Source organism: Rhodamnia argentea, chromosome 2 (assembly GCF_020921035.1).
Source record: "Rhodamnia argentea isolate NSW1041297 chromosome 2, ASM2092103v1, whole genome shotgun sequence".
Classification (NCBI taxonomy): domain Eukaryota; kingdom Viridiplantae; phylum Streptophyta; class Magnoliopsida; order Myrtales; family Myrtaceae; genus Rhodamnia; species Rhodamnia argentea.
Window position 1 is genome coordinate 9330074 of NC_063151.1, and position 21539 is coordinate 9351612.

Below are 21539 nucleotides of genomic sequence, written 5' to 3' on the forward strand. Positions count from 1 at the left end.
CAAGATATCTATGCAATTTTCTAATTGAGGCGCCTAACAAGCTAAAGGTCGGACTATCTATTTTGCCGAATAAAATCGGCTCACGTGTGGGCACGTCCAAAGGCGTCGCCCAATCTATGGTTTGACACACTCCAGTACGTGTCCGGTTGCTTATCGAGTCGAGGGCCACCCAAATTTATCTTAGTTTAGGGTTGGACTCACTTGTTCCTAAACCGATGACATAATCGAACACTATCGAGCTTACCTTGCATGACTAATTCAAAGTGATGCATGGTTGATTTGTCTTGATCCATAGTCCTCTAGTAGCACATCATGCAGTTTTGGGTGGCTAATCCTTGACTAGTGTGTGACTGGTACGGGGGTCCGATACAAATCAACCTTCATCGAATCCATGGCTAATTTAGTTGTTGACCATTGTTAGCTTGTAAATCGTTCCATGGATCAATCCCTAGTCGACTTCAGGGCAATCTTATGGTCGTTTCATAGCTAAGCGAGGTCGATCTCAATCGATCCACACTTGATTTAGGTCGTCACACGATCGACTCTCAATCAATAGTATTGTCGATTGACATACTAAGCCACGATCTTTAACGAAGGCGATCCCTATTCTTTTGGAGGCTTATCTCAACTCTTGGCTATTAATAGTCCGAACCCTAAGTTTGAATTGACCCTAAGTTTTGGGGTGTCACAACTCTCCTCCCCTTATAAAATTTCATCCTTGAAATTTAAAACGTACCTAGTGGTTGGAATAAGGGTGGATACCGGCTCCTAATCAATTCTTCACTCTCCCATGTTGTTTCTTCTATCCCGTGATACTGCCATAGGATCTTGACTAGGGGAATCGTCTTGTTTCATATGACTTGCTCTTTTTTTTTATCTATGATCCGCACAAGTTTTTCAACATGTGCTGTCTTTTCTTAATTGACTTGGCCTTGACTTAGATGTTCTAGTTGACTTGCTATTAACTTGTATATTAATTCTAAAGATATTACTTTATGTCATGATTTCTAATACGAAATTTTTGGAAAAACTTCTTAAATAAGTTAGATAATGAGGTATGATTGCTAAAGTTATAAACACCCTAATCATCTTGGTGTGCCCTATTTCATGCAGGTCGTGGCCTATCCAAGATCGGGCCGTTCCTTGTTCCGACTCGGCCCGTGTGCCCGTGAGCCTAGGCCTTGTGCCGGGCCGTGCGCCGATCAGCCCTGGGCCGTGTGCCGGTTGAGCTTGGGCCTTGGCCGAGAGTTTGTACCGAGTAGCCAAGCTCATGTGCCCGTGTGTCCGGGCAAGTGTGCCGATTGGCTGAGCTCGGGAGCCCAAGTGATAGAGTCGTGAGCCGAGAATTTGGGCCGAAAGTCCAAGAATCGCGGCCTCCACTTGCCGTCGCTACCGATTCATCTTGTTTTATATGTTCTTGCTAACAAGATATGTAAGTGGATTTCTAAATTTATGCTAGGGTGAAGGCTATGTTGACTTATGATCTTGCATGAATGAATCTTGGTTTGCCTGCTCTTTTCAAATTTGACATGTGAAATGGCACCATTTTATGCAAGAGTTAAGGGAAATTAGTTGCTTCTTAATTTGTCATCTCATAGTCTATTTATTTGAACCCCGGATAGAATTTTCTTATTTATAAACTGATCTGAATTATTGCTAATGGCAATTTGGGTATTCTTTCGAGATACTAATAATTCTACAGTTTTTCTTAGTATTACATTTGACTAGTCAAAGATCTTATCATGTACTTAGAAATTTGTGCCTTGATCTTATCATCTAGAGATTCTTGGCTTGATCTTATCATATATGGATTCGTACTTTAATCTTATCATATAGGGATTCGTACCTTAAGCTTATCATCTAGGGATTCGTGCTTTGTTCTTATCATCTACCTAGCAATGCGTGCTTTGAACTTTCAAAGATGATGCAATCGATGATGCGGTCAAACTTTGACTTTTCAAACATACCTGGATCGAGCAGATTTGTTGTTGCCTATCCGGACCATAATTAATAAGACGTATCCCATGAACACTCATTTGTGGGTTCAACGTCACCAAACGGTGATGTCTCGCATAATCACATTTACGGGAACGACAGCTCAATCTAGATGGAATGTTCTTATTACTTGTCACTTCTCGTTTTATTTTCTTGTTGCTTGACGTAGGACACCGTAATTCGGGTACCAGGTAAATGGGATTACTAGATCTAACGCGGTAACGTCCATTTGTTACTTATACGAAGCATTGCATTAGATTGACATGAATTGTATACATTTCATGTGCGACACGAGTGTTATTGCATCATGTGATCTATTGTAAATATGGGCATGAATCTTCATTTGTAAATCATCAAATGCGTGGAGTCCACCACATAACTTTTGTTCAAATGCCATAAACACATCAATTCATGCAATTCACATCAAGCGGCCATTCCTGGCTCACCAATTTATGCCTATTCGGGCCATAATAGTTGCTTATCCAGGCCATAATTAGTAAATCGTATCCCGAAAACGCTCACTAGTCCGTTCAACGTCACCAAAAGTGAATATCTCGCATAATCACCTTCACGAGAACAACGGCTCAATATACCCACGATATGAACCCTTGAGACTTTAAGGAAACGTTTGCCTATTGGGGCCATAATAATTGCATATTCGAGCCATACATCATTCCTCGGATGATTTGCACAAACACATTCTTGCAGACGCATTGCATCAAATCATTTTAATGTAAGTAAATATCATCGTGGCATGATTCAAATCATTTTAATGGAAGAAAATATCGCCGTGGCTTGATGCAATAACACTCGTGTCGCACATGAAATGCACACAATTCATGTTAATCTAATACAATGCTTCATATAAGTAACAAACGGACGTTACCGCGTTAGATCTACTCAATATGAATGCATCAAGCGTGGTGGGCCCATAACCCATAGGTCCTAGGAACGAAACCTGGCTTTGATACCACTTAAACGGGGATGTAACGACCCCGGGACCTTTGCCTCCCTATTCTACTCTTTTCTAATTTATTTATTATTTTCTGCCAACCTTTATTATCTATTTGTAAAAACATGACCGTAGTCTACTTATTTAAATAGACATACTAGCTACCAAGAAATTTATAGACATACTTAAATTTGTACCAAGTATATCTTACAATATTCATTACCTTCCCTTAAAAATGTACAATCAAAATTTAGAAATGTCATCTTGACTATTGCTACTCGACATCTCCTTACTTGTCTAAACTGTTAGAATTTATTCCTCATTCAGACTTGGAACTCTCCTACGGTGTCACTCTGCCTTGGAAGCTCGACGGTCTATCAAAATTACGCAGAGGACCCATGATCATTCCTCCACCTACTCTTTGATGCTAGCTTCTATTTTCACAACTTCCGATTGGGAATATTCCATGTGAGTAGGCACTCCAAACAATGATATATGAGGCGGATCCATCTTAGTTTCCGGAAAAATGAAGGGATGAACGAGCAGCCCAAGAAATGAAATTACTAGGCCTAAAGCGGGAATGTCGGCTTTAGACCCAACAAAGCTATCATATGATCTATTGTAAATATGAGCATGAATTTTCATTTGTAAATCATCAAATGCATGGAGTCCACCACATGAATTTTGTTCAAATGCCATAGACACATCAATTCATGCAATTTACATCAAACGACCATTCCACATTCGCCAATTTGTGCCTATCTAGGCCATAATAGTTGCCTATCCGTGCCATTATTAGTAAGTCGTATCCCAGGAATGCTCACTTGTGAGTTCAACGTTACCAAAAGGTGAACATCTCACATAATCACCTTCATGGGAATGACGACTCAATATACCCAGGATACGAACCCTTGAGACTTTAAGGGAACGTTCGCCTATCTAGGCTATAATAATTGCCTATTCGGGTCATAATAATTGCCTATGCGGGCCATATGTCGTTCCTCGGATGATTTGCACAAACACATTCTTGCGGGCGCATGCATCAAATCATTTTAATGCAAGAAAATATCATTGTGGCATGATTCAAATCATTTTAATGTAAGAAAATATCGCCGTGGCTTGATGCAATAATACTCGTGTTGCACATGAAATGCACACAATTCATGTTAATCTAATGCAATACTTCGTATAAGTAACAAACGGACGTTATTGTGTTAGATCCGGTAATCCCATTTACCCGGTACCCGAATTACGGTATCCTATGTCAAGCAACAAGGAAATAAGATGAGAAGTGACGTGACGGTGATTACGTGAGGCGGTAGTAGAAGTTGGTATAGGGGAGAGGGAATAGGCGTGAGAGTAGGGGAAGAGGAAGAGAGGGAGAATTGGTGGTTATGGGAATTGAAGAAATCACACCCCTATTTATAGTAGTTTTCTAGCTTCTCTCATAACCTTCATATCTCCTTTACAAGGATCTTTGATAGTGACTTGATGTTTATTCTTACCATTAATGCTTGAAAGTGACTTGATGCTTATCTATTAGAAAATTAACTTATATGTTCTTAGTTGACTTGGCCTTGACTTAGATGTTCTAATTGACTTGCTATTGACTTGTATATTAATTCTTAAGCTATTGCTTTGTGTCATGATTTCTAATACGAAATTTTTGGGAGAACTTCTTAAATAAGCAAGATAATGGCTTCTTCGATAAGCTTTGGGATAACTTTCTCAAGAAGTTACGAGATGATTTTCTCGAGAAGCTACGAGATAGCTTCTTTGTCAAGTTTTCTATAAATGTGAACGAATTTATATCATCTTTCCTTTGCCAATCATATAGTGTGAACTCATTTATAGTTTGTTGACTTTATAAATCCTATTGTATGAACTCACTTATAATTTGTTGACTTTGCTAGTATTATAGTGTAAACTCATTTATAGTTTCTTCACTTTGTTCTTGAAAGTGATATTGATCTTATCCTAGCATTAATTACTTGAAAATGATATTGATCTTATCCTATCATTAATTACTTGAAAGCGACATCGATCTTATCCTATTACTTGAAAGCAACGTTGATTTTATCCTATCTTTAAATGCTTGAAAATGACATTGTTCTTATTCTTTAGAAAAACTTAATTGACTTAGCATTGACTTTATTCTTATCTTTTAGAAAATTGACTTGCCATTGACTCAATTGACTTAGCATTGACTCCCCTATTCTATTTGATTTATGAATATCAATTTAAGAACTATTTCTTCATATTATATTTTCTAATACAATTTTTCAGAAAACTTCTTAAATAAGTTAAATAATAGCATCCTTGATAAATTTCGAAATAACTTTCTCAAAAAGTTATGAAATAGCCTCTTCTAAAGGTTCCTTAAAGAATATGCAAGAAGATTTGTTTTACTTTCTAATTATATTTAGAATAGTGAAAATTCAAGATGTTACAATTCCTCCCCACTTAAGAATTTCGTTCGTGAAATTTGAACATACATGGGTCCTTAATCAATGTAGATACTTACTTCTTTGCTTCTCCAATCTGCTTCACCACACTTTCGTTGTGCTACTCCGATAAATAATTTTCTGCCTATGCTTTCGTTATCCTTAGAGAATCAAAATTATAAAACAAGACCACTTCATTCGTTTTTACTTTTGTCTCAACCATTGTTATCGTATTTACAACCATTTAGAACTTTCGTAACTTCCTCTACGGTCATTATTCGTAATAACAATTCCATCCAATCAGCAGATCGTAGATTATCAATATAACTTTCTAAAATTCTCACAATGCTTCTTTTACTCAATTTAATTTCAAACCTTAAAGCCATTTCGGGCACTTGAAATGATGCAACTCTACTTTTGAAAATCATTTTGTTCATAAAGTACAAAATAATTTAGTTTGCAAACTACCAATTGTGTAAGCAATTTAATTCAAAACTAGAATGTTTCCAACTTTTGACAATGTTTTGAATTTTCAAAAATGCTTAGTTCGATAACTTTTCGCATTTAAGAACTGTTCCAACCTTTTAAAAAATGCAACCGTTGTTATCAACATGTTTATAATTTTCCTTAACCGTTTTTTTTTTAATTTTCTACCAACCTTTATTTTTAATGGTGAGCGTATTGAAATAGCAGATGTAACAACCTTTATATATAAACACACATATTTTTATAGATGCATCAATATAGCTTACATTATCATATAGTCTCCCATTTATTAACTACTCGTTCTCACACTCCATCTCCCTCTGCTACTATCACCCACATCTTCAAAACTCCACATCGACAGCATTGCTCGGGTACATATGCATATGAGTCGACCGGCCGAACATAGGAGCTCGTGGTGGGTCCATCAATTTCCTAAAAAATAACAGAATGGGCGAGCAACCCAGTAAATGAAATGACTAGGCCTAAAGCGGGAATGTCGCCTTTATACTCAACAAAGCTATAATGTGATCTATTGCAAACATGAGCATGAACCTTTATTTGTAAATCATCAAATGCATGAAATCCATCACATAACTTTTGTTCAAATGACATGAACACATCAATCCATGCAAGTCACATCAAATGGCCATTCCTGGCTTGCCAATTTTCATGCCTATCCAGGCCACGCTTGTTGCCTATCCGGGTCATAATTAGTAAGACGTATTCTGAGAATGCTCATTTGTGGGTTCAATGTCACCAAATGGTGATGTCTCGCATAATCACCTTCACGGGAACGACGGCTCAATATACCCACAATACGAACCCTTGAGACTGTAAGGGAACGTTGCCTATCAGAGCCATAATTGCCTATCCGGGCCATAATAATTGCCTATGCGGGCCATACGTCGTTCCTCGGATGATTTGTACGAAAACATTCTTGCGGGCGCATGCATCAAACCATTTTAATGCAAGAAAATATCATTGTAGCATGATTTAAATCATTTTAATACAAGAAAATATCGTCGTGGCTTGATGCAATAACACTCGTGTCTCACACGAAATGCACACAATTCATGTCAATCTAATGCAATGCTTCGTATAAGTAACAAATGGACGTTACCGTGTTAGATCTAGTAATCTCATTTACTCGTATCCCGGATTATTTTATTCTATGATGAATAAAACAAGACGGGAGGCGATGTGATGGCGGCATCGTGAGGCAATAGGTGGCGGTTCGGTAGGGTGGTCGAGAGAGGGATAAGGGAAAAGCAAGAGAAAACATGTAAGGACGAAGAGAGCAGAATGATTGGTGGATGTTGGAAATGAAGGAACCCTTTCTCTATTATTCTTTAAAGAAATTTAAAAAGTTTAAAAGTGAAATAGAAATTTTTCAGCCGTCGATAATAATTTTTCATAGAAGTTTTTGTGTTAATAATGTTTCATAAATAGAAATTTTCAATCATTACCAAACGAATTTCTCTAATAAAAAATCAATTTTTGGAGCTGAAGTAGAAAAGTCAACATCTACTTTTGAGTAGAAATAGAAAAAATAACTTTTGATCGGAAGTTGATTTCTAATGCAAAAGTGTTGCCATGTGGCGCCCTAAGCTCGATATTTTTGAGTCACGTTAAACAAGAGTTTCTTGTGGCTGCTCTCCCCTGTGCCATGAGATTTTGATTTCTCAAATGTTGAAAGGGAGGAAAGTTTAGCAAGGATCTTTTAGGAGTGGGTAGGGTTTCAAGGTATAATCAGCAATTGGAAAATCGAACCAGTGGAAATATGATAGGTTTCAGGATATGCATGGTAGGCTTTAGATTTCAAAAATTAATATACCAGTTTCAACAAGTAGGTTCTAGGTTCAAGGAGTTGGAACTTGAAATTTGGAACAAATCTTTGTATTTTTTTTTATTCCATGTCTTTGCGTAATCCTGTAACATTCCATAGCGTTTGATGATGAGTGCATAATTTGAAATAATTAGTATGAGCTTTCATTCCTAGTGATATCCATTAGTGAGACTTTTATATGGACTCATTTGACTTTACGAAAGGAACTCTTTATGAAAAGGTTCGCTCTATCTCATCTTATTGTTAGTACTTTATATAGAGCCAACTTTTGAATTAAGGTGTCCATCCTCTAAATTACCGTCATCAATTCCTCAAACAAGTCTAAGTTAAAGAAGTCACTGAGGAGGCAATTGTGGCTTTGCAACTTCGTTACACATTCTTCCTCCCAAATCTCTCTCGTAGGCCATCGCATCAAATATGAAATCTTGAACCAGTATACCGCGTGCATCTCCTCCATCAGAGCAATGATAGCAACAGATACAATGGAAATTAAGATTCACCTCTCCAAAAGAAATTCTTATTATAGAAAACAAACACGGCATTGACGAGGACAGGACACATAATTCTGGTAAATGCTAATGAATTGAATTTGGGATGATCGATTCCAAATCAACGGAAGTAGGTACAAAGATTTGAAGCCTACCATGTTAGAGTTGGTTTTTGATCCCTTGGGGAACCAGCTTGCAATCGGGCCGGTCAGTTCCAGGCTGATTGCAGGGAGACGCTTTTCTGTTTCTAAGTTCACTGATTGGTTTCAAGGGTGGGCCACCCATGTTGGGCTAACCCATCCCATGACCTGCAAAAATAACTGCTTTGGTAGTTTTTTGCTTTTGGCTTTTAAACGTGATAAAGTGGTCACGTTCTTCTTTTTTATGTTGTTATCACGTTCTTCCTAAAAGAGAAACACAAAAGAAAACAGATGACGTTTTTCTTTTTGTCCTCCCAAATGCAAAAGCAAGAAGACGAATGCACTCTCAAGGCTGCATCGAAAGCATTTAATTTGTGGAAATCAATGTCTGTTCCGATGCGTGATATATCCATTCCAATCAGTGATTCAAGAAGTTTCTATACATTTATTGTGTATTGTTCATGAAATATGTTTCCTACATTGGCATTGGAGTCGTATCCTTGTTTCCTAATCGTGTAATAGTCTGTAAAAGAAACTAGAGCGAAAGACCCGTCTACAGGTAGAGACGAACGTACTATTTTGTGATTATCCATGTTATTTTGTCCGATGAAAATTGCTTTTGACTACAAAAACAAACTCGTCTTGTCAAGACGAGAATTTCTAGTGGTCACGCCTTCGGCGGATACCGCATGTGCCTTCACGCACTGCGATGTCGACAGGCCGTCCGAAGCAACGGCGAAACATTGTCTAAACACATAATTTTGTTCGGTGAAAATGAATCTTGATCATATCATCAGACTCGTCTCATCAATACAAGCAATTTGAGGGGTTGCACTCATCCGGATGACGCTAGACGCAGCCGCACGTGCCAGGATGGCATTTCTGCATGAAGGTCATGTGTGCCATACACGAAACTGTCGCGAACGAGCGTAATTGGGCTGAAGTCATTGTAACATCAATGACTCGGGTTCCAACTCGACTCGGATTGGTCATAGGTTGGACCTGTTTAACGGGTCAGATTGGTATATGGTCAGATCGGCAATCCTAGCCGGTTGGGTGCCTGCACATGAACTGCATGCACCGTGGCCTTCTAGTAGCACGTGCGAGCACATGGGAGTTTTGATTGGAGCGTGCTTGATACCGTTGTGTTCGAGTGGAAATTATTTACACTATGGTATAGTTATTTTACATGTTTGATGATTTTAAAGTTATAAAAATACATACGAAACACAATATACACATATTTTGGGGGCATTATTGAATATTTTTCCTGTATATCTCTTCTTCTTTTTTTAAATATGGAAGATATCTTACATGTAGATAACGACATAAAGATTGCGTAGAGCATGGCTTGTTGATAGCAAGTATAAAATTTAACGTGCTTGCTATATTAGTCCCCAAGCAAACTCAAACAATGGCAAGATCTGATTTCCTATTTATATCCTGTATTCCGCAATTTGACTATAATTGATGCATGTATTATTTGTATATTAATTCATATCTTGCTATGTCTTACAAGTGGGAAGTTCTAGAAAGTCTTAGTAACTTTAAAAAACTTAATTTCTCACAAATAATTATGTTAATGATAATTTCACATTAGAATTCTTAGATGATGATTGGGAATATATTGACCTTTCGAATCTATAACATTTCATGAAATTATTCATTATTGCAATTACGTTGTGTAAAATTAATGCATTCATGTTAGGTATTAATAATTCAAGCAAACATGTCTAAAGAACTTTGTGTTCAGATACAATGACTTCAACATCTAAGAATATCATAGCCGAGCTCAACAATGGAGAGAAACTGAATGGAAAAAATAATAAAATTTGGAATATGAAAATCCAATATGTGCTAGAAGGGCAGCTCACTATAGGGTTTTACTCATATAAAATGCCTCATGGACAAATCATGAAATAATATTTGAGGTGTATGTCAAACATGCTTAGTGAACTGAAAGATGCTAGCCACATATTGACTAATGAGCAACAAGTGCAAGCAATAATCCATTCTTTGCCTCAAAGCTAGGAGCAAATGAAAATCCACTTGACCCATAGTTTGAATATGCTATGCGCCATCTTCAGCTCGAAGAGAACCACCTTCTGATAGCTAACCAGAAACATACATTTATTTTTCTAATTCTAGCTCACATGGGGCTTTGGGCTCCAAGCATAAGCGTCATGTTGAGTTCAAGAAGTGGAAAGGCAAGGGACCAAATCTTTTAGGAAATAAACCGAAGGTTAACCGTCATAAAAAAGGAAAGCGTCATTTCAAGAAGAACATTTCAAATGTGAAGTTTTTTTAACTATGGCAAGAAACATCACTTTGCTCTCAACTATGGTGAGCCAAAGGATGTAGAAATCCTGTGTACGCTTGAGAGTACAACCTATGTAACCACTTAAGTTTTTCTACCATCTCATCATTTGTGGATAGTAAACTCATGGGCCACATACCATGTAGCGAAGGACATAGATGTCTTGGTGAAGTTCCAATAAGTTCCACATGAAGCAATTCTATGTGGTAAACAATTCCATACTGAAAGCCAAAGGGATTGGCATTTGCTAATTAAATATGTGTGGTGGTCGCATCTTGTTCCTATATGATGCATTGTATGCTCTAGAAATTCATCAAAATTTTGTTTCTATGTTGATTTTGATTAAGCTTGGTTTTAATTTGAGTTTTCATAACAATAGTGATGACTTGTTTTTGAGAACAAGTTATCATGGTTCCGAATATTTTTTACATGGTTTCATTGTATCAAATGTTAACTACAATGATGTTAATATTTGTTATTCCTTATTTACTTATTCCGATCCTATGATAATGATATGAATATATGGCATGATAGGCTTAGTCATATTGACCAACAAAGAATGAATAAATTAGCCAAAGAGGGCATATTGTGCAATATTGAAAAAAAGGCGATTTGCCTATTTGCAAGCATTGCCTAGTGGGAAAAACAACAAGAACGATTTGGAAAAAGGAATAAGAGTTGAGTTTCCTTTACAATTGATCCACTCGGACATCCGTGGGCTATTGAATGTAAGAGCAAGGTATGAGGCTGCATATTTTATCTCATTTATAAACGATCATACTCTATTCGGTCATGTCAATTTGATTTTTCATAAATCTGAGGCATTAAATTGCTTTAAGAAATTTATGAAATTGGTAGAAAAGCAATTGGATAAGAAAATAAAAGCATTAAGATCTGATCAAAGTCGAGAATACTTATTTGACCAGTTCAGAAATTTATGTGATGGAAAAGGAATAGAAAGAAAATTGATTATTTCAACGACTTCTCAACAAAATGGTATCACAAAGAGAAGAAACAGAATCCTAATGAAAATGGTTAAGCCTATGATGGCACATGCTAATTTACCAATAATGTTTTGGGGTGATGCTCTGTTAATTGCTACCATATATTTAATCGTGTGCCTTTTAAATCAATTACTTCCACTCCATTATGTCAAAAGTTCGATGTAAGTTTTTTTAAACCTTGGGGATATGCTGCCCATACTCATGAGTTCTCTCACAAGTATGAAAAATTGGGTCATAGAGGCAAAAAGAGTACTTCCATAAGATATTTAAAGCACTCAAAAGGTTATGCGTTTAAAGGTAAGCAAGAAAGTGAAAGCGTAACTGAATTTGAATCACAATACATCACATTCTTAAAGAATAAATTTCCTAAAAAGAGCGAAATAGGTGAAGACTATTCTCTATTTGAAACCTTGGATCGTGATAATGATATTATTGGAGTTAATATACGATCTTGTCATCCAAGTGGGAGCAATGTGAGAAGTGGGGGAATTAAATTCGAATCTATCTCAACTGCAAGCACTTGATGATACAATGCCATCATTATTTAATCTGAGTACAAGCGGAATGGAGCATGATGTACCAAGTGTACAATCTCCTATATGACGAACAAGTTGTAAATGCATTCCCAGTCGACATTTTGACATTGAAGAGGAAGCTTTCATGATTGTTCTACTAGAAAGGGATGAGCCAAGGAATGTAAATAAGGCTCTAACATGCCCCGATAAGGAAAAATGGAAACAAGCAATGGAAGAAGAAATGGAGTCGATGAAATCAAATCAAGTTTGTGAATTGGTTGATCTTCTAAAAGGACGTAAAGCCATTGGGAATAAGTGAGTTATCAAAATAAAGTGTAAAGCTGATGGCTCAATTGAAAGATATAATGTTAGCCTTGTGGCAAAAGGGTATAATCAATATGAAGAAATTGATTATGAAGAGACTCTTTCTCATGTAGTGAGATTTATCTCAATTCACCTTATTCTAGCAATAGTGGCAAGTATGGATTTTGAGTTACATCAAATAGATGTAAAGACTATTTTTCTTAATGGAAAATTAGAAGAAAAAATTTATATGGAACAACCACTTGGGTCCGTTACAAAAGGTCAAGGGAAAAAAGTGGATCGATTTTTGAGATTGATATATGGCCTGAAGTAGTGCTCAAGACAATGGTATGTGCGTTTTGATAATGGCATAATGGCATATGATTTTCCAATGATTGATGAATATCATTGTGTATATATTAAAAGATTCAAAGATCAATTTGCGAACTTATCGTTATATGTGAATGATAAACTAATTGCTGGGAGCAACATGAGGTTTGTTAATACGCTTAAGAATTGGTTAGCTTCCAATTTTGAAATGAACGATATGGGTGGAGTTGTATATTCTTGGAGTTAAGATTTCAAGAGATCGTTTAAAGAAATCATTATCTCTTTCACAAGAGACGTATATAAATTAAATCCTTGAACAATTCCATATGCAAGACTGTAAACTCATAGATGTTCATATTACAATAAGTGAAGGATTGAGCCGTATAATGTGCCTTGAGGCTCCACAAGAACAGGAACGAATGGAACATGTTCCATATGCTAGTGTTGTTGGAAGCATGATGTATGCTATGATATGTATAAAACTTGACATTTATTTTGCAGTTGGAAATGTAAGTAGATACTAATCCAATCTAGGTCAAGTACATTATATTGCGGTCAAAAGAATGTTAAGCTTGAAGCCTACTGCATGTATAACCTTATCAACAATGAAAGCCGAATCGTGGCTGTATCAGCAGCAATACAAGATGGTGTTTGACTTAAGAGATTTTTGGATCACTTATGTGCTGCTAAGAATGTTGCAAACTCGTTATTGATTAATTGTGATAACCAAGCAACAATAGCTTACACTAAGAATCCCAAATTTCATTGCAAGACCAAATTTATAGATACTAAGTACAATTTTGTTAAAGACATGGTTGCACGAAAAGATGTGAACGTTGAGCATATATTTATGCATATAATGATAGCAGATTCTATGACAAAGCCAATTCCTAGAGATCCTTCCTTGGTCATGTAGAATCTCTAGGACCGCGTAGAATTTGATGTACTGCATAGTTGTGTTTCCCTAAAGTTCATAGTTAATGATAAGTTCTATCATTATTGATGCCTATGAGTTTATTCGACATTTATGCATATTAATGCTTAGTGCATTATATTGGGAAGGTATGTCGGACATATGAGAAATTAGTCCCACTTACACAATTAATTGTCTCTATTTATTGCATGATAAATAAAGATGAGACAATTTTAAGCTTATTATCAAGGTGATAATTGAGAACTCAAATTTAAAACATAGATGTCACGTTGATTGTGTTAAGATGAGGTCATAGTATTTATTATGTCCAAAAGTGAAATGACATACGTATTTCACTTCATTTGTCTTTAATGCCAAATGTGAGTTTTGATAAATTCTTTCAAGAGAGTAGATTTGTGAATTAAAGTTGACGTTGGGAATGTCTGAACTAACATCCGTACGGTATTAACTGTAAAAACATATGCTCTATGAGAAATAAGAACATACCGTAATACGTAGATTACTACATATGCATGAAACGAACAATCAGAGTTGACAAATTTTTTTATTTTAACTTTTTAAGTCGTGTGAGACTCGTGAGGATAAGAGTTCCTCAATTATATGCCATCATGACTCTTACTTATTCTCAAAATTCTTATTTAGTATTTTCTATCTTAGAATGTCACCAATAATCATGGATGATTCGATCTAACGGGACATTTTTGGAAATTGAATTTAATTGAAATTGACAGATTTAAGAAAAGATGAATATCAATTTACTTTTGATGTCACATTCTATTTTTGCATTCATTGGTCAATCAATTATGATTATTTTGAGTTTAATCATAATTGTGAATACAATATATACACGACACTTAAAGAGATGAAGAGAGATATGATATAAATTTGCCTAACTTGAACTGCTATATATGAGTGTGTGTGTGTGTGTGTGTGTGTTGGCAGTGAGCTCTCATAGTATACTAGTGGCACATATTATTTGTTGATATGAACTTTGCATAGAGAGAGAGTTATATTTAGCCCATCATGAATGAGTGGGAGATGATGGGTTTCATAAGTGGGCGCCCATGTTGAGATAACCCAGCCCATGACTCGCAAAAATAACTGCCTTAGCAATTAATTGCTTTGGGCTTTTGAACGTGATAAAGTGATCGCGTCCTTCTTTTTCACGTCATGATCATGTTCTTCCTAAAAGAAAATTACAGAAGAAAACATATGACATTCTTTTTTTCTGTTCTCTCAAACACAAAAGCAAGAGATGAGCACTCTCTCAAGGCTGTATCGAAAGCATTTAATATGTGGAAGTCAAGGTAAGTTCCGAACTGTGATAAACCCATTCCGATAAGTGATTCAAGAAGTTTCTAGACATATTTTTCATGTTTTCTCATGTATTGTTTTTGGAATCGAGCATATTTTGTACTTGTAATCTAAAGAATTCTATAAAAAAAAGTGATCCCGAAAAGAAGATTCAACGACAGATGCTTGGCCTAGTCACCCATTTCAGAACAGTTATTGAAGTTCTTCTAAATACGCCCACGAGAGGCCTGAAGTCGATCGTCCACCTAACATACTAGTTCGTGTTCGAATGTAAAGTATTTATGACCGAAAGAGAAGAGAGTGACAAACACCTCGTGTTACGTCGCCAACTTTTTCTTCTCCTCATGACATTGGGCATCCAACTTCCAAACATTTCAACATGGTTAGTTTTCATAGATACACGGGAAAAATAACCAAAAAGTCCTAAATTTATTGCAATGTTGACAATTCAGTCCTAAATTTTTTGGACTTGTGTCGATTCAGTTCATCCAACCAATTTTTGCTGGCCGGCGTTGACTTGAATATCGGTTGGTTATTTTTCTTAATTTTTTTGTTTTTTTATTTTTTATTTTTTATGTTTCTTTCTTTTGTTTTTCTCCCCTCTTCTTCCTCCAACCGATTGCCGGACCTTGGTGATTGACCAGATGCGACGACCGGCGAGATCGGCCTCAGGCGAAGCTCACCGCCACTAGTCACTAGTGAGGGCAAGCCTCGCCGGTCTAGATCTACCGAGGTTAGCCGACCCTCGCCCAGCAACGGCGAGGAGCCTTAGCATAGCTAGGCGAGGCTCGACTCGCCAGATCCGGTTTGGTGAGGTGAGCCTTGCCAACGACGCGAGGCTTGCCCTACCCGGTGGGCGGCAAGGTCGACCTCGTCGGTCGTCGCCTCTAGCCGGCCAATCGACCGTAGAAAGAAGAGGAAATAAAAAAATAAAATATTATGTTGTCGATCGGCCAAAATTAGTCATATGGACTGAATTGACACAATTACAAAAGATTTAGGATTGAATCGATAAAAAAAATTAAAACTGAATTGACATATTTATAATAGGCTTGAGAAATTTTTCGATAACTTTTTTTTTAAAGATGCACGCAAACTGTGCTCTTCGTATGCATTGAATAAGAACGTCCCCATAGGATGACGGACGACGCCCATGAAATTGCTGTTAAGTGGAAGATGCGATGATTTAAATACGAGATTAGCTGCATTATAATCGATGACTAAATCATTCGACAATCTCTAGAGAGAATGGAGTCGATGTGACTATGAGTGAGTGCGGAATACAAGCTAGTCTTGTCAAATTATTATTATTATTATTATGTGATGGTGGAGTTTGTGGTACCATATTCTTACGGATATTCTCTTTTTCGGCGTGACAAAAAGATGCGCTGTAGATTGGCCCATGATATGACCAAACATGATTTGTACTAAGTGCTGCAGAGATTGAGTCCGTCAGATTAACTCAGTCATATATATCAAGAATCTGCCGGGACCCATAGCGAATTTTGTTAAGACGAATCGCCATACTGGTTTTGCCCAACAATCATTACTTAGATTCTTATAATGCATATTTTATTTGTCACATGTGCATCAGTTTGCAGCGCCTTCCTCGTCATAAAAAATGGAAGAATCTTATAATACATACATCTAGTGAACGCGAACTCCTTCGGTTGCGAATTTGCCGGAGTAAGAGAAAAACTCGGCTGCACCAAGCACACGAACCATTGGATGAGATGAAAGCGTGCGCTGATACTACAATCCATGTGAGTTGAGCTTCCAATGCACTTAGTATTACCTCCTTTGACAAATTGCTTTAAACGGCTTTCAATGGTTTTAAATTCACACGTCATATGAGAAAATTATCCAAAAATCCTGAATCTATTACTTTTTTATTTATTTATTAATGCAGTCCTAAAACCTTTAATTTTGCTAATTGGACCCTAAACTTTTTATAATTTGCCAATTGAATTCATCCGGCCAATTTTAGTCAAAAATTACTGACATGACAATCCAATCAGCACTAATCATCTTACGTAACACGATTGGTGCCGACTTGACAATCCAAATGGCCGTGGCAAGGGTTGCGACCCTTCGCCCGTGGATAGCGAGAGATATCTTGTCGGCGAGGGTCGGCGGAAGTTGCTGGTCCTCAACCAGTGGCTGACAACCCCTACAACCCTTTGAATTGAAAAAGGTTATAAAAAAAAAAAACAAAGAGAAAAAAATAAAATAAAGAAAAGTGAAAACATTTAAAAAATGTTAAAAATTATCAACATTAGCATCGGTCATGCCACATCGAACAGCTAACGTCCACGTAATTCAAAATTGATCGGATAAACTCAATTGGCAAAACATGAAAAATTTAGGACTCAATTGGTAAAATTAACAAGTTTAGGATTGAAATGACAGAAGTACAATAAATTTAAGAATTTTTGGACAATTTTCCCTAGGTCTCATCCATTGATCAGCATCTCATAATTTTTTTATATGTGAAGAGACTTCATACAGGGATCTTTGACAAAATACACGACTGTGACTTGTTATGAACGATATAGGAATTGCGACGCGACAAAATACACATGGAGGTCGTGCTCGAGGGAACATATCAGTGTCCCCATTTCTAAAGCGTGCACAAAACATGAGTTGGCCCGTAGATCAATGTTTAGATAGGTATGGAAGTTGGCCTCCGAAAGATACCAGCTTGTCACTATTTACACCCTATTCACAGTATAGAAGAGTTAGTGGGAATAATGGCACTCGTTTGAGCTTCACTTGTATATCATGTTCCAATTTATCCCTTAACTCATCCCCCAAAAAACCTATAACGAAAGAGAAAACTAAAAGTCCTAAGCAAAACAAAGAAAAAAATATCGAACCAGAATAACTCTACTGAAAATTACTCAAAAATTTACAAAAGAACATATATATTATCTCCTACCTGTGAAAAAATGGGGAACCATCAGTTTCCGCTTCAGCTTCTCTCTCATCTTGCGTAACCCAACCCGACTTTGCACATCTCGTCCGCAGCGGGGGCCTCCCAGCTTACGGTTCGCCTCTTCATCTTTTCGAACTCACTCACACAATCCTTCACCTTCAACCTCCAAACTCCCTTCCTCTGTTTCGCCAGCGCCTTCCCTGCCACTCTATCGAATATCTTCTCCCACCCGGTCTCCCACTCCCCATGCGCGTCACAGAGCTCGAGCGTCCCGTTCTCCCACTGAGTCCAGCTCCACCCTTTATCAAGGACCGGCATCACCCGCCCCACACATGCACCACGACACACGGGCGTGCATGGCCTGCACTTGGCGCCACTCAACGGACCCTTGCTCAAGATGGTGGCCACCGGAACTCCATACCGGCTCGGGGGGAACGCGTATTGGCGGTCCGAGACAATGCAGAAGGGGAGGCGCTTGGTGAGGTGGGTGACGTTCTGGGTGTTTAGCTGGGCGCGGAAGGCGGTCTCTGAGTTAAGTTGGCGAAACCCGGCTTGGTCGAGTTGGGGGATGAGGGAGAGACGGGAGAGAGCGATAGTGGAGGTGGGAAGGTCGCCGATGCCGAGGCGGTCGTTGAGGCCGCCATAGGTGGAGCCTGGTGGGATCACGTAGTGGCCCGGGATGAAGTTGTCAGGGTCAAGTGGGGCATTCCAGAAGCCATCAACCCGAGTCCGGACAATCCAGTCGTAAGTGAAGTTGTGACGGGCTTGGTGGGACTTGATCATGGTGAGGCATCCTTCCACTAGGTTGAAGTACTGCAATAGACCCTGCAGAAAAACCACTTTGTAATGAACAACTGTTTGTAGGAAAATGAACAACTGTTATACGTTCAAAAAAAAAAAAAATGACCTACTGTTTGTAGGAGTGGCAAGTACGAGGCACACAACATTCATGAAGGCACTCAAAATTCAGCGTGGTGCAAAAAATGAAAGATGCAGTGTTTTACTTTTTCCGATTTCATGTAGGGTGTTAAAGTCTGTATCACACAAGATATATTGATTTATCTTGTGTGATATGATTGCGATAATATCCAATTCCAATTCCAAAATATATGATATCTTGATGAGCACCATATTGATGCATTAAATTTAAATTCTCGATTACAAATAAGTGTCATTAACAAGTTCCAATTAGTTTCAAATACAGTCAATTATAAAATGGCCACCCCTGCATAGTAAAATTGTCCTGCAAACACATCATCATCATCATCAAGAAGCAAGGGGGATTATTTGGATTTAAATCACACCAGATTTAGTCAACTGAAATTGTCCCTTGCAAAGAGAATATATCCCCCAAATTTCCCATTCAAAGGTGAGTTAGAAAACTCAACATGGACTGTCTTATAGAAAATATTAGGAAATGTTTATAATCTTGAAACTCTAATCGTTCATCTAGGTCCCACCAATCGGTAGTACAAATCTATAAGGATAAGCAAATAAGTAAAAGATCAAGTTAAAACAGTCAAATAATATCTTAAACATCTGAGATCAGGAAACCACATCAGTAGAAAAATCTTGATTATTATCTACTAGGCCCCCATGACGCACAAAATTAAACTAAATACAAATAATACCTCACGAGTTAGATCTGACTTTTGGTGTTTGATTGTGGGTGCGGGAGCCGGGTGGGGGGTTGTTGGGATGGGGGGAGTAGTTTAGCCAATTGGATTGCATCTCATCTAATGACACAGATCTAATGCACTCAAATAATCCGGTTACATACGAGCTTTTCGATCTAATATGCTGCACCTTAATGTTCCCCTGAATATAGTAGATAGGAACCGATACAGGCCTTAAAGAATAATCATTGACATTCCTAGATTATTCGTAAGAGGCCTAATGGGTATTCCTGGTAGGTGGCAAGTGGGTGGTCATGTTGGTGGAAGGTTGGGCCCCACACTTTTTTCTTAATCCGACGATCGTGATGGTGGCTTTGCCAAATGCAATGAAGATCTTAGAAGGGGGGTCTCAAAATTAAAATATTTCCGATCTTTGACTTTTCTTCATCCGGCACAACTCAATCAAGAACAGTTAATACAGAACCCCACAAAAAACAACAACTCCCTCATTAAAGAACCTTTCCTAAAGCCAAGAGCCCTAAACACAGAACCAGAAGAGAAGCACCGCAGAAGATGCGGGCTCTCATCAGTTGGAAGATGAACGAGTCTAGTCTTTCAGTTCCCATCTAATCTAAAAACCCAGTAACAACCTTGTCGCAGTTGCTTAACAACAAGTCAAATTGCAATTGGAGATGAACAGAAATGTCAACCGGAAGAAAAAATCAAAGTATGCACTGTAACCCCCAAATATACGAGTTTAGCTGTTTCAATTCGTGCCAAATGATAATCTTTATCATTGGACTGATAATAAATATTGCCATGTAGAGCAAAAAGGCAAGATTAATAATGCATTGGAGGAATTACTGAGAACAGGATCTCTGTAAAATCTAAGTCGAAACGATACAAAGGGAGAAATCAAAACTGAACGTTGCAGCAGAACAAGAGCGACAATAATGAACAAAGCATCCTGATTAGTCGAACTTAATGCGCTGTAAACTATCATCGCAGACCCTACAAAGACATTGCTATAATTACTTTTGAGTCTGATTCCCAGCGTACCTGAATTCCGTTGGGCGAGTTACTGGCGGTGAGAACCCGGAGCTCCGGCGCCGATTCCGCCATCGGCTCCGGGCGAAAAATCCGGACCCCGGCGATCCGCGGCGCACTCTTCAGCAATAGGAACTTGAACGCGTTCTCATCGAACGGGCTGTGCAGGAAGAGATCGGAGTTGGGATAGACCTTGAGAATCCTCTCCACGATCGACGGCCCCGTGAGCTCGAACCTCCTGGCGCCGCCGACCAGGCACACCGCTATTCTCGACCGATCCAGCTCATCCTTCCACGGTCGGGGCGCCACGGCCGGCGCCGACGGGGCGGCGCTCAGGTTCGCGGCCGCGGGGACGGCGCCGCGGGGGAGGGTGCGGTTGAGGAGGATGCTGCGGAGCGGGGCGAGATTGGAGAAGGGATTGGCGGGGGAGGAGATGGAGAGGAAGAGGAGGAGGGACAAGGGAGGGAGGACGAGGAGGATGAAGCGCCAGTCGAGATCCGCTATCCATCGCGCGAATTGCATGGCGATCCCGAGCGGCCTCTTCAGCAGCATCTCTCCTCAGTCTCCATGAGAACTTTCCCTCGAGAGAGATTGTGCCAGCGCCGGTGATGAACGTTGAATAATCAAGTCCTGTTTCTGGAAAACACTTCTCGAAGACTGATGGACTATACCTTCTCTCTCTCTCTCTCCTCTTGTTTTGGGTTGGGGAAGAAGATGGCGAGATCTTTAGGCGTGAAGATGAGAAAAAGGTGGTTGCGGCCTCCGGACGGTAAATGTGAGACGTTGCAGGGGGCTTTTAGGGAATTTCAACTGGCTTCCACTGCTCTCGCATTCAAATCTCTTCGTCTTCTGGGGTCGGTTTGCTTTTGCGAT

At 38.5% G+C, this 21539-nt stretch overlaps 1 protein-coding gene across 1 annotated transcript; it reads right to left on the minus strand.

Annotated features, from left to right (window-relative positions):
- Nucleotides 1-17810: 17810 nt before the first annotated feature.
- LOC115738567 lies at nucleotides 17811-21397 on the minus strand. The gene is made up of 2 exons (XM_030671192.2): nucleotides 20679-21397; nucleotides 17811-18828 (listed from the first exon to the last, which is right to left on the minus strand). The coding sequence occupies exons 1-2, from the start codon at nucleotides 21216-21218 to the stop codon at nucleotides 18052-18054; spliced, it is 1317 nt and encodes a 438-aa protein (XP_030527052.1). The 5' UTR covers nucleotides 21219-21397; the 3' UTR covers nucleotides 17811-18051.
- Nucleotides 21398-21539: the final 142 nt, after the last annotated feature.